Here is an 11,912-nt window from a genome sequence, read left to right as displayed (position 1 = left end):
ACAATCAAAGGAATAAGGAACAGGAAACAGAATAAGAATTTAACCTATCAGAAACTATGTATTTTATAGTATGTAATACATGATTTGTGATAAGTTGAAATTCTTATTCTTTTTTCTGCTTCTTATTCCTTTGATTGTGCACAGTCCCTTATATAGTATTTAATAATTCATGTCCTAACCACCGCGAGCGTGACGATCGACTTTGTCTCCTTTTATTTAACACTGAGCTTGCACTTCTCTTTATATATATTCTGTGGCCAATCAAGAAGAAAAAGTAGTCACTGGAGGTACAGTATATACAGTAGCGCAACTCTCTGTCGGCACCTTTGATGTTAGTGTTGGCAAAAATGGAGTGCGCATGCGCAAAATCAGTAAGTTCCCCAGTAACGCCATCTAAATTTCTATCTCACTTGCTCTTTAGTTTCCTTTTTCTCTCTCTTTCTTTCTAGCTGCTCTAGTTCATTTGTATGTACAGCAAATTAATTAAATGTAAAAAACTAAAAGAAATACATTAATAATTGTAATGTATTGCAAAATAAAAAAAAAGACACAAAAATAAGAAAATATTAAATTATATAAGTATGGTATAAATATTAAACTGTAAAAATATAATTAATGATCGGTACACGATGCTTGTTTTCCTGCTAAATTGCTTGCGTTTTTTAAAATTATTAGAATTGTACCATGCAGAATTAATGCAGATTTTCTAGCTCAAATGTAAGCAATTCAACAGAAAAATACAAGCATCATGTTCCGCATGTTTAAAATATTAATATAAACAATAAAAGGTAAAATTTAATGTTATACAGATTTCGTTTCAGAAAACAATTACTATAATTGTTGTAATTATAAAAAGTATCTAATAATAATTTTATTAAATTAAATATAATAATTTTTATGTGTGTGTGTGTGTGTGTGTGTGTGTGTGTGTGTGTGTGCATCTAGAATAAAAATAATCAACTAAAAATGAGATAAAAGAAATTTTAAACTTAATATAACAATAATTCAGAAAACGAAAGTTTTTTCAATATTATGTATATTATAAAATAATATTCTAACACACAATTCCTCCAAATTGGAGCTTTCCGAATATAAACTGTCATAGGTACATAAACGAAAACATTTAAATGGCCCTGACAGAGAGAACAGAAAAAGGAAGAAGTGAGATAGAAGTTTAGATGGAGTTACTGGGGAACTTACTGATTTCGCGCATGCGCACTCCATTTTTGCCAACATAAAATCAGAAGAGTTGCGCTACTGTATATACTGTGCTGGAGGATTCCGTAATCCGTTCCGGGCACTCAAAGGAGAAGGATCTCCGTATTAATAATATTGAGTGTCTGTTATTTATACACTTTACGGAATCCTTTTTATAAACGGATTCATATCTAATTGTGTTAGCAAATCATGTGACATCTTATTAATCAACTTCGTTGAAAATCCACTGAAATGAAATCAATAAGAAGAAAATTACTGATTAGTAATCACGTGTTCATTGCGTGTTTCAACCATAAAACTGCGCAGTTGGAGAAACTTGCTCACGCATATATTGCGTACCTCAGACAAAGAATTATTGATTGATCTATGGAAATCTAATAAGGATTTGGATTATTCAAGCATCCCAGCATTGGGACCATGGAATCTTTTAGCTTTGTGGATTCAAAGCATTGACAAGATCTCCAATATAACCTCAAATTAAGAGTTTATCTAAAACCAAAGTGAGGTCTCTGCTCCCCGAGGAGACTATTCATTAGTCGAGAGATCCGGTATTTCTGCATGGTACTGTGACTCTATGGTTGAGTCGGAAAACCAATCAAAGGGAAGCCAGAGGAGGAGGAGGAAATAGTCACTGGCTGCGTTCAGCAGACTCAACAGTTTTACAACCGTTTTATGATTGTCTGCTGAGATAGGACCATTCTTCTAGATCTAAAAGTATGATCTAATTAGCGCGAAGGAAACTTCCAACAGTTGCAAAATAAACGTTCTGCTGAACGCAGCCACTGGTAATAAGAAGACATTAGAAAATGTATTTATATGCATATACATGCATATCAGAATATGTGAACAATTTTGTAGTCATTTTGATACTTTGCCGAATGTAATCGGCTAAAAATGATATAAATAACTGAATGGAAATCAATATCGATTTGATAGAGTGAGACATGAGTTCTGTCCCAGAAATGACCAACGATGATACACATTACAATACGACAAATTTTTATATCGGTTTAGGACTAGCAATTGCTTCTAGTGTTTTTATAGGTTGGTGATATAATATGTAATTCAGTCAGAATTTTATATCAAGAATCAATATTTTACACTTAATCCGTACCAGGTTAAATTACCTTCTTTTGTAGAAAAAAAGCCAAATATTAAAAAGATGTACAAAAATTAATTATTTCTTTGTTATTTTAATTTAGGTGCCAGTTTTATCATAAAAAAAAAGGCTTTAATCCAACTCCAAAAGTACGGTGGACTGCGTGCATCATCTGGTGGTTTTGGCTATTTAAAAGAATGGATGTGGTGGGCTGGTCTTTTGTCTAGTATGTATAAATTTCAAAAGACGTTCTAGGCACAATTTTTTATGACATTCACGTAAAAACATTCAAAATAAACGTTACAGTGGGCATAGGAGAAGCAGCAAACTTTGTTGCATATGCATTTGCACCAGCGTCGCTTGTAACACCATTGGGAGCTTTAAGCGTTCTAGTATCAGCGGTATTAGCATCCAGATATCTTAATGAAAAACTAAATCTTTTGGGAAAGGTGAAAAAATTTTGTACACACTGGCAGAAACATTAATGTTGAAAATAATAGTATATACCTATTTTCTATATACAGATGCTGCATTTGTATTGTTTTTTTTTCTTTTTTAGATGGGTTGCTTGTTATGTATTTTAGGTTCCATAGTAATAATATTACATTCACCGAAAGAAGAGGAGATCAGCAATCTAAGCGAACTGGTTATTAAAATAAGAGAACCGGGTTATATGTTGTATGTTTTAATCGTAGTAATGTCTACCTTGTCCATTATCTTCCACTTTGGTCCAGCATATGGCAAGCAAAATATCTTAATATATATTTGTTTGTGCTCATCTGTTGGCTCTTTGACCGTCATGAGTTGCAAAGGCTTGGGCTTGGCATTGAAGGAGACTATCTCTGGTGGGAAGAACGCATTTGCCAATTGGCTAACATGGGTCTTTATATTTAGTGTTATCCTCTGCATCATGATACAGATGAATTATCTGAATAAATCACTGGACTTGTTCGACACATCTATCGTGACACCAGTTTATTACGTTTTCTTTACAACTCTAGTGATAATAGCATCCGCGATTTTATTCAGGGAATGGACAAAGATGAGCATGGAAAATATCCTAGGTGCCTCTTGCGGCTTTCTCATAGTTATAATTGCCATATTCTTATTGAACGCTTTTAAAGAAATAGATATACATTATGGGAATATCAGGCACATGTTGAAGCCCAAAAGAGAAATGCTTTTGAGTTATAATTCAAGATGGGACGATCAAGGGGGAGCGAACACTAGAGTGGAGTCTCAGCATTTGCTTAATCATACTTATGTGAATTCAGATCTCACTAGGACTGTTTAAAAATTATATTTATAGAAACGCATGTAACCTCCATTTTAAAAATTTGTACAGCAAAATCAAGAGGTAGATTTTAAAAAAGAATTTATTGTTTATTGATTACGTATTGTAATATTATTCACAACTGATTAATTGTAAATACGCTTTGTATTGTTGATAGAGATAAGCAATAAAATAGATATTTTATTGAGCATGTCAAAGTCCACACACAATATATAGGATATCCCTATATATTTCCAAATAAAAAAGATAATTTGTAAATTGAAAAATCTATTCTTTTTGGAAAAGTTCCTAGTAAATAAAATGTTAGCAGCATGACAACAGTTGTCAGATTTGAATAGAACTAAAAGATCATGTTCCACCAGTTGAAAAATCAAGAAGCAGAAATCATCGAATGATTCGTTCCATGTAAATATTTGAAAAATAATATATTGTATAACTTGTGTTCGCAATTTTCGCAGTCAATTTGCCATATTTTATCGGTAAAATTTTATATTTCTACAAACATTTTACCAGTCAATTAAAATAATTATAAAAAACTATGTTAGGAGATAAGTTTTGAAATTGGCTGTTTGGAATGACATTAAATCTATCCAAGCATAGACGTAGGAAAAAAAAAGCTAGCATTATGAAATGTAATCTATAGTTTGAGTTGTCAATTGAAATTTAATCGATAACGACAGAATGCGAATAAAAAGTTGCGTATTTTTATTTTCGTATTTTTGTATCAGATAATGCGAGCTTATCACGTGATCAACTTGATATCCGGATTCCGGACTTGTCGCGATTCGTTCGTGGTGGGCTTTTGTCCGTACGTGCAGAATGGCGTTCAACCTAGCCGCTTTTTCATATATTGTGGCGTTAATCGGCGATGCGTTTCTAATATTTTTCGCAATATTTCACGTATGTCTCCCATAGGAAATGTTCGCGCGGTAATTCACGGTAGTGAAATCCGCGAGACATGCTGATATACATAATTGTGATATAACCTTAACGAATATATGTGCAATATATGTGCAATGATAATGTATTATGTGTGATTAATAATTTTTATTAAACTTTTCAGGTAATCACATTCGACGAGTTAAAGACTGGATACAAAAATCCAATCGATCAATGTAATAACTTAAATCCGGTAAGATATGTGTATGCGTTTACTGGGTTTCAAATAATACATCCAGATAGCCAAATTTGTCAAAAGATCCATTTTGCAGCGTCTACTATAAATTTCATCAGCAGAATGCCAGCAGAAACAGAATTTATTGGCAGGAGCAGCAAATTAATTATAGATCCTTAGCAAAATGTGCATTTTGTAATCATTTGAGTAATATATTCCAATTAAATGATTGTTACCTGATCGATTTCAGTCTTTTTACTATATTGACATACTTCTTCGATGGATTTAAATTAGATGCAATTAATGCTAATATTTTGTACAAATCTGTTGGCAAACTACTACTATAGTGTGCTGCTAATGTTTTGTTTACAAAGACATTACTTGTCACAGATAATTCTTTAATCATTACACATCTTGATTTCAGCTTGTTCTACCAGAGTATATACTACACGTGGTGATCAATCTTTTATTTTTGATTAGCGAGCAATACTTTTCACTATTTATCAACATCCCGCTCATAGCTTATCATGTGTGGCGATACATGAACAGGCCTCTGATGACTGAATCGGGTCTATATGATCCTACAAGCATAATGAATGCTTATGACTTGTCCATGTACCATAGAGAAGGATGGATTAAACTAGCCTTTTACCTTTTGTCATTTTTTTATTACCTGTATGGGTAAGTTCTCTCTTTCACTCACTTGCTCGCTCACTCACTCACTTTGATGTCTTGCATCTATGACCTTTATTTAGTACAGCTTTAATCTTCTTGCTCTAATATATATAATTCATATTTTAGAATGATCAGCTCATTAATCAATTGAAATGAGCAACTGTCGATATCTGTAAAAGATTTTCCATTTCTTCTGCAACTGTTTGATGTGATGGTTGTTTATGCTGGAAGTACAAGTTATTTTCAACTAACTTGTAATAATGGAAGTTTTGTAACAAGTATTATGGAAAAAGATTCTTTGACATCCGTCTAACATCTAGGTAAACTTTATAATACATACACTCATAATATACACACACATGCGCGCGCGCACGCGTATTGTGTGTGTGTGTGTGTGTGTGTGTGTGTGTGTGTGTGTGTGTGAGAGAGAGAGAGATTTAACTACATTAGATATTTTTCTGAGGTATGTCACTATATACTTCAAGCAAGATATTTATATAGGTATGAATAAAAAAGAATTTCAGTCAAATTAAATATTATTTATGCTTTTGTCAGACATACGAAGCTGAATATTTTTGAATAAACAAACATTAATACTGTCTGTATTTCGACAAAAATAACAGTGCATTGTTTACAAATTTCAAGGCGATAGATTTAATAGTTTTTAACACCTTTGTATGTAAAGCATTCTTTTCTTTCCTTTCGTATATGATAAGGTATATATTTAATTTAACTTTTATATATACTGTGATACAAAAGTACTGCAGTTGTTAATAAAAATGAAATAAATAATATATGTATAGCTATATACGAATTCTATATACTTTTTAACTTGCGTTATAATTTTTGTGTCATAATTTTTTATGTAATAAAAACTGTGATCTTTACGCGTGCGTGCGTGCGTGCGTGTGTCATTTAAATTAAAAAAGAAGCTCTTGTCCGAGAACCAATCAATTTCTAATGCGCATTGCGCAGTGAACTCCGTGACCTTCGCACAAGCTAACCTATAACGGCAAACTGCGGAAACTAATTTTTCTTACATTTTTCGCAAGATAAATATGTTTTCTTCAAGAGAAAATAAAAGCGTAAACGAGATATGTTAGCCAATGAATAAATCTATATCAGATATTATTTCTCTTACATGTCGATTGTTTATTGCTGTAAACCCATGCGGATTTTACATATGCCTCTTTGCATTTCCAACAATTTCAACATTGACAACTTGTGTCTGCTGATGTAACATAACCGGTAAGACTACACATAGTCATTTTGATCTATGCGATAACTTCTCAATGCAATTAAAGCAATTTGTTGTAAACAGGATTATTAAGTCAAACCAAAAAAGATATGCTAATTGATTTCGGAATAAATTAATCTGATGGAAATTTGTTTTGGTGATATTATCTAACCTAAAAGTTAATTGTAACTTTTAATTATAGGTGACTTAATTATCCTGAGATATTACTGTGAAAAAAAAATACCAAGATACTGAAAGCTTACTTGTTTGCCCTGAGATTGTTGTAATATAAAGATGCCAACTATTGGAATAAAACGTGACTTACTATTTGAAGTATTAGGCCAAATATATTGTAAGTTATATATATATATATGTTTTTACTGATAATGATATTATCATAGTATCAGTAAAGTTAGTTTATGTATTATAAATATTTTAATCTTAATTTTAAACTTTTAAACCCTGTGTGCTTTAGCTGACGATGAGTTCCAAACGTTATGCTTTAAATTTGGTTTAGAGTTAGATGAAGTGGTAAGTATCGAACTGTCTAATAATTTGTATATTTTACTTTATGATCATTACTTGATCTTTTGCAAATAGACAACGGAGAAACAAATGTTAGCAAAGGAACAAGGTTTTGACCAAAGTACAATAGATGCCTCTGAAGAGATTATCTATAAAATTGATATACCTGCTAACAGATATGATCTTTTGTGCTTGGAAAGCCTAACTACTGGATTGCTTATATTCTTGAACAAGTAAATATTACACTATATGCTTTTGTAGTTGAAATAGCAAGAATTTCATTTCTCAAGTATTATATTCCAATGTATAAGTTTTGTTTTCTTAAATAGGATATCCATACCACGTTACAAGGCAATAAAACCAAATACAGGAATGGAAAGGATAGTGATGAACCCAGAGGTAGTATATAATATTTATGAAAAGAAAATTTTACATTATACATGCACTTATTCATTATACTAAGTTATCTATCTCGTTATTCTTTAGTGCTTAAAAGTAAGAGGACATATAGTTGCCGCAATTTTGAGAGATGTTACTTTGACGCAAGAATCTTATAATAATTTTATCGATCTCCAAGATAAACTGCATCAGAATATAGGAAGAAAACGTAGTCTAGTTTCTATTGGCACTCATGACTTTGATACAGTTAAAGGCCCGTTTCTATATGATGCTAGATCACCATCAAAGATAAGTTTCAAACCGCTTTATCAAGATAAAAAATATACAGGAGAAGAAATCATGCAATTGTACGCAGTAAGTATGCAGTCGTTCTCATCCATGTTTGTTAATTCCGTAAATAATTTCACATATAAAGAAAGAAACCTCATACCTATATATATATATTTGTTGTATTATATTTTTAACGTTTACAGACACACCCGCAGCTCAAGCAATATTTACCCATTATAAAAGACAGTCCTGTTTATCCCGTGGTGTATGATAGTAATGGTGTTGTTTTATCTCTTCCTCCTATTATCAATGGGGATCACTCAAAGATCACACTTGATACAAAAAATATTTTTATTGAATGTACAGCAACTGATCTTACAAAGGTATGTAGGGGAAAGTGGGTGAATTGTGCGCATCTAAAGGAAATTTATTATCTTGGAACGGTTTTCCAAATTTAAAGCGATATAAATATAGAAATAGATACTATAAACATCCTTCTACCATTACGTATCCTCATATTGAATAGATTTTTATTCAATAAGATTGTATTTGGCAAAAAGGAAAAAACGGAAAAGCGAAAAAATTTCTCGCGTGTCGGGTAATTGTGCGCATGGGTTGGGTAAATAGCGCAAAGCAAAAAAGATATGCTAATGAATATAATATAAATACATGTATATATATATATATTAAGCAAAAATACAAAACTAATATAATAATAATGCACATAGACTTTGGCAAAATAAAATGGCAAAATAAAATAATAATGCAAAGAAGAAACGAAAAAATTAATGCTAATTATATAGTATATGAAAGATGGATAATTGTGCGCATTTCAAAATGCTTGCGCACAGTTGCCCGCCGCGACCTGACTCGATATGAAATATGATTACTTCAACATTTCCTAACCAAACTTATTAACAAATAAAAAATATGGACCCACCACCTTATTTTCTGAATGCTAAAATAACAAAAAAAGATATGATTTCACTTTTTTGTATTTCTCTAGTTAGCAACGTATTTACGTTGTACCTTTTATAATTATATCTTAAGAGAACGACCTCCTGCGTAAAAATTTCACCACGGTAATGTCTTCATCTATTGGAAAAGTACTAAACCAGGATGCGCACAATTATCTGCTGCGCACAGTTCTCCCACTTTCCTCCACATTTGTATGTTACATAATGCTAATCTATGTATATTTCTGCTTGCGCACAAATAATATTTAAAAGTAATACTTAAAAAATATAAGATGTCAATAATTAATGTTATTAATATATGAAATATTACATATAATTTTATTACAAATTCTTACAAATTATTATACATTATCTGCAGGCAAGGATAGTGTTGGACACAATAGTCTGTGCTTTCAGTCAGTATTGCAATATGAAATATACAGCCGAAAATGTGGAAGTAGTATATCCCGATAATCAAACTTTCTGTTATCCAGAATTAAAGTATCGAACAGAAGAAATCAACTACAATAAAGCGATTAGTTACATTGGTATTAAGTACGTAATTAAATCTTGCGTCGCACGTGTAATAATGATTACAGACATAACTATATATTTATTTAAAAACATTCTCTCCCTCTCCCCCCCCCCCCCCCCCCCCCTTTCTCTCTCTCTCTCTCTCTCTCTCTCTCTAGGCAGACTCCAGATCAAGTTTCAGAGTTGTTGTCAAAAATGTCTCTAAAATCCGAGATAAAAGATAAGGATACATTAATAGTAGAAATTCCACCAACAAGACAAGATGTGATACATCCTTGCGATATTTATGAAGATATCGCTATCGCTTACGGATATAACGAAATAGAAAAAACTATACCGAATATATCGACAATCGCGGCAGAAGTAAATATTCTATGAGCTCTGAATATGATTTCATGTATCGATGTACAACTTGTATACATACATATATGTGAATTGCAGTTTCCACTCAACAAACTTACCGACCAAATACGGATAGAATTAGCCCAAGCGGGATTCACCGAAGCACTGACTTTCTCACTGGTATGTTTCGAAAAAGTTTATTCATGCTTAACAATATATATCATATTTACTATATTTAGTGCATTCTAAAATTTGCATTCAATTATTTTATAGTGTTCGCGTGAAGATATAGCGGACAAATTAGGATATAAGATAGAGGATGTACCAGCAGTTCATATATCCAATCCAAAAACTTTGGAGTTTCAGGTAAACCGGAAATATTTTAAAAAATAGGAAGAGATGTTAAAAGAGTAATAAGAAGAAAATATTTAAAAAATACAAAAGGTCAACTGTAATCGTTGAAACGAGCTGAAGTATAAAATATTTTCAATTGTAATATCATCCGAACTGAAATGTGTAAATAGCAGCTTTTAAAATAACTATAAATTGTTGCAGGTTGCGCGTACCTCACTTTTACCGGGATTGCTTAAAACAGTATCGGCAAATAAAAGGATGCCTTTGCCTAATAAATTATTTGAAGTTTCCGACGTTGTATTACGAGATAACACAGCGGAAGTCGGTGCGCGCAACAATCGACGTTTATGCGCAGTATATGCTAATAAATCGTCTGGTTTCGAGATAATTCATGGTTTGGTAGACAGAGTGCTATTACTATTAGAGATACCTTGGAGCGCTAACAAAGATAAAAGTGGATATTATCTGCGTGCAGCTGATGGTAAGATACATGGTGTTCGGAATGTATCCTTTTGATCAAATAACTGTAGAATAGAATATCAAATTTATGAATTAAAATGACAAAAAAATTTATTACTTATATTTTACAGACCCAATGTTTTTTCCTCAACGATGTGCCGAAATTGTCTGTTATGGTGAAGCTATAGGAAAAATGGGAGTTTTACATCCCAATGTACTCTCAAAGTTTGAATTAAATATTCCATGTTCCGCAATGGAAATAAACATTGAACCGTTTTTGTAATAAAAATAAATAATGCGCAAATAGCAAAGTAAAATATAGCTTCCATCATTCAATGTTAAATTCACATTCCTTCGACTGAAAACTTTGGCTTATTTATAACAATTGAAATATAAAAGTTTTTTTTCAAATACTTGTAAAAGTGGTTTTTCAAATAAAATATACAAATATATTTATTACATAATGAACATTTTTTGAACAGTGTTGGCTATGTAATCATTAGGTTCATCTTTCTGCATATATACGAGAGTACACACATATACAGACATACACTTTTGAAAATTAAGAAAAATTTTTAAAAATTAATTTACAAAGGTATATATACAAAGGAAACTCGATTTTTTACAAATGCACATTTGAAAAATATCACAACCTTACACCTGTTGTAATTATTCTCTTTTGTCTACTTGAAATCAATGCTACAATCTAAGATGCTATATCTAGGTAAGAAATAAAAGTTTATATTTGCTAGTTATATTCAACTTATTTTTTTTTTATTTAAATAAAAAATATCGAAAAATTAGTTGAATTTTTTTTTTTTTAATGAGAACTGACATTTTGATCAGTTTCAAGTGTATCCTCTCTCATAAACTTAAAATTACGTAATATTCAAAGCGCCAAAAACTACCAATACGTTAATTCTTTCATGATCAAACGAACATTTACTTAATATTTTGGTAATTACGGAGATGACGGCCGACCTCACCAATTTTAATGAAATTAGGCTCATTCGATGCGTTTTTGCATGAAACGAACGAATCTGGCAGAAATAAGCGTCGCTCTGCCCCGCGAACCGAGATATTTAGCGTTAAAGTTCACGACCGTTCAGGTTAGGAAATCTGTCATACCGACTCGATATAAGCGCTATGAGTATGCCTTTTCATGCTCTGTGACTTAATGCGCATGCGTTTAGCGATTCTTGAGTCCAATAGTGCACGAAATTTAAAATCAAATTAAAAAATGAATTAGTTACTTGTGCAATGTTTCTATTATACATGGTTCTATTCCAAATAAATTATAACCCATGTGGACAGTGGAGTATATAAACAGTAACGCTTGGGTTCGGGGCGGCTACGCCGCCCCGAACAAAAAAAAAATAACATATCCTACCCGCTTGGGGCCTAACTGCGTGGAAGTTACAGCTGAGACAGTGTCC

At 32.0% G+C, this 11,912-nt stretch overlaps 3 protein-coding genes across 4 annotated transcripts; all 3 read left to right on the top strand.

The window, feature by feature from the left end:
• Positions 1 to 1,990: 1,990 nt before the first annotated feature.
• Positions 1,991 to 3,646, top strand: spict (magnesium transporter spict). The gene is made up of 4 exons (XM_018453856.1): positions 1,991 to 2,262; positions 2,421 to 2,543; positions 2,624 to 2,766; positions 2,877 to 3,646. The coding sequence occupies exons 1-4, from the start codon at positions 2,163 to 2,165 to the stop codon at positions 3,609 to 3,611; spliced, it is 1,101 nt and encodes a 366-aa protein (XP_018309358.1). The 5' UTR covers positions 1,991 to 2,162; the 3' UTR covers positions 3,612 to 3,646.
• A 650-nt stretch (positions 3,647 to 4,296) lies between these two features.
• On the top strand, positions 4,297 to 5,773 carry cni (protein cornichon). Of its 2 annotated transcripts, XM_018453857.1 has the most exons (4): positions 4,297 to 4,511; positions 4,675 to 4,743; positions 5,150 to 5,406; positions 5,527 to 5,773. In XM_018453857.1, the coding sequence occupies exons 1-4, from the start codon at positions 4,431 to 4,433 to the stop codon at positions 5,549 to 5,551; spliced, it is 432 nt and encodes a 143-aa protein (XP_018309359.1). In that variant the 5' UTR covers positions 4,297 to 4,430; the 3' UTR covers positions 5,552 to 5,773. The 2 variants fall into 2 exon arrangements, with proteins under 2 accessions (XP_018309359.1, XP_018309360.1); XM_018453858.1 differs by lacking the exon at positions 5,527 to 5,773 and having other exon boundaries at positions 4,298 to 4,511; positions 5,150 to 5,410.
• Positions 5,774 to 6,302: 529 nt separating this feature from the next.
• Positions 6,303 to 10,825, top strand: beta-PheRS (phenylalanine--tRNA ligase beta subunit). Its single transcript, XM_018453855.1, has 13 exons — positions 6,303 to 6,648; positions 6,840 to 6,989; positions 7,113 to 7,168; positions 7,238 to 7,395; positions 7,492 to 7,561; positions 7,649 to 7,915; positions 8,035 to 8,214; positions 9,167 to 9,342; positions 9,480 to 9,684; positions 9,763 to 9,843; positions 9,937 to 10,029; positions 10,219 to 10,498; positions 10,608 to 10,825. The coding sequence occupies exons 2-13, from the start codon at positions 6,932 to 6,934 to the stop codon at positions 10,757 to 10,759; spliced, it is 1,776 nt and encodes a 591-aa protein (XP_018309357.1). The 5' UTR covers positions 6,303 to 6,648; positions 6,840 to 6,931; the 3' UTR covers positions 10,760 to 10,825.
• The last annotated feature ends 1,087 nt before the right edge of the window (positions 10,826 to 11,912 follow it).

Source organism: Mycetomoellerius zeteki, unplaced genomic scaffold (assembly GCF_001594055.1).
Source record: "Mycetomoellerius zeteki isolate Tzet28-1 unplaced genomic scaffold, Tzet1.0 scaffold411, whole genome shotgun sequence".
Taxonomy (NCBI): Eukaryota; Metazoa; Arthropoda; class Insecta; order Hymenoptera; family Formicidae; genus Mycetomoellerius; species Mycetomoellerius zeteki.
Note: the sequence above shows the minus strand (reverse complement) of the source record. Positions and strands in the feature narration are given on the sequence as shown.

Bases quoted from the DNA above. Each gene is read 5' to 3' on its own strand.
- beta-PheRS (XM_018453855.1), top strand. From the start codon at position 6,932: ATGCCAACTATTGGAATAAAACGTGACTTACTATTTGAAGTATTAGGC. The intron at 7,562-7,648 runs GTAGTATATAAT...GTTATTCTTTAG, and splicing joins GGATAGTGATGAACCCAGAG to TGCTTAAAAGTAAGAGGACA. The intron at 8,215-9,166 runs GTATGTAGGGGA...CATTATCTGCAG, and splicing joins CAGCAACTGATCTTACAAAG to GCAAGGATAGTGTTGGACAC.
- spict (XM_018453856.1), top strand. From the start codon at position 2,163: ATGAGTTCTGTCCCAGAAATGACCAACGATGATACACATTACAATACG. The intron at 2,263-2,420 runs GTTGGTGATATA...ATTTTAATTTAG, and splicing joins TGCTTCTAGTGTTTTTATAG to GTGCCAGTTTTATCATAAAA. The intron at 2,767-2,876 runs GTGAAAAAATTT...TTTCTTTTTTAG, and splicing joins AACTAAATCTTTTGGGAAAG to ATGGGTTGCTTGTTATGTAT.
- cni (XM_018453857.1), top strand. From the start codon at position 4,431: ATGGCGTTCAACCTAGCCGCTTTTTCATATATTGTGGCGTTAATCGGC. The intron at 4,512-4,674 runs GTATGTCTCCCA...TAAACTTTTCAG, and splicing joins TATTTTTCGCAATATTTCAC to GTAATCACATTCGACGAGTT. The intron at 5,407-5,526 runs GTAAGTTCTCTC...TTCATATTTTAG, and splicing joins TTTTTTTATTACCTGTATGG to AATGATCAGCTCATTAATCA.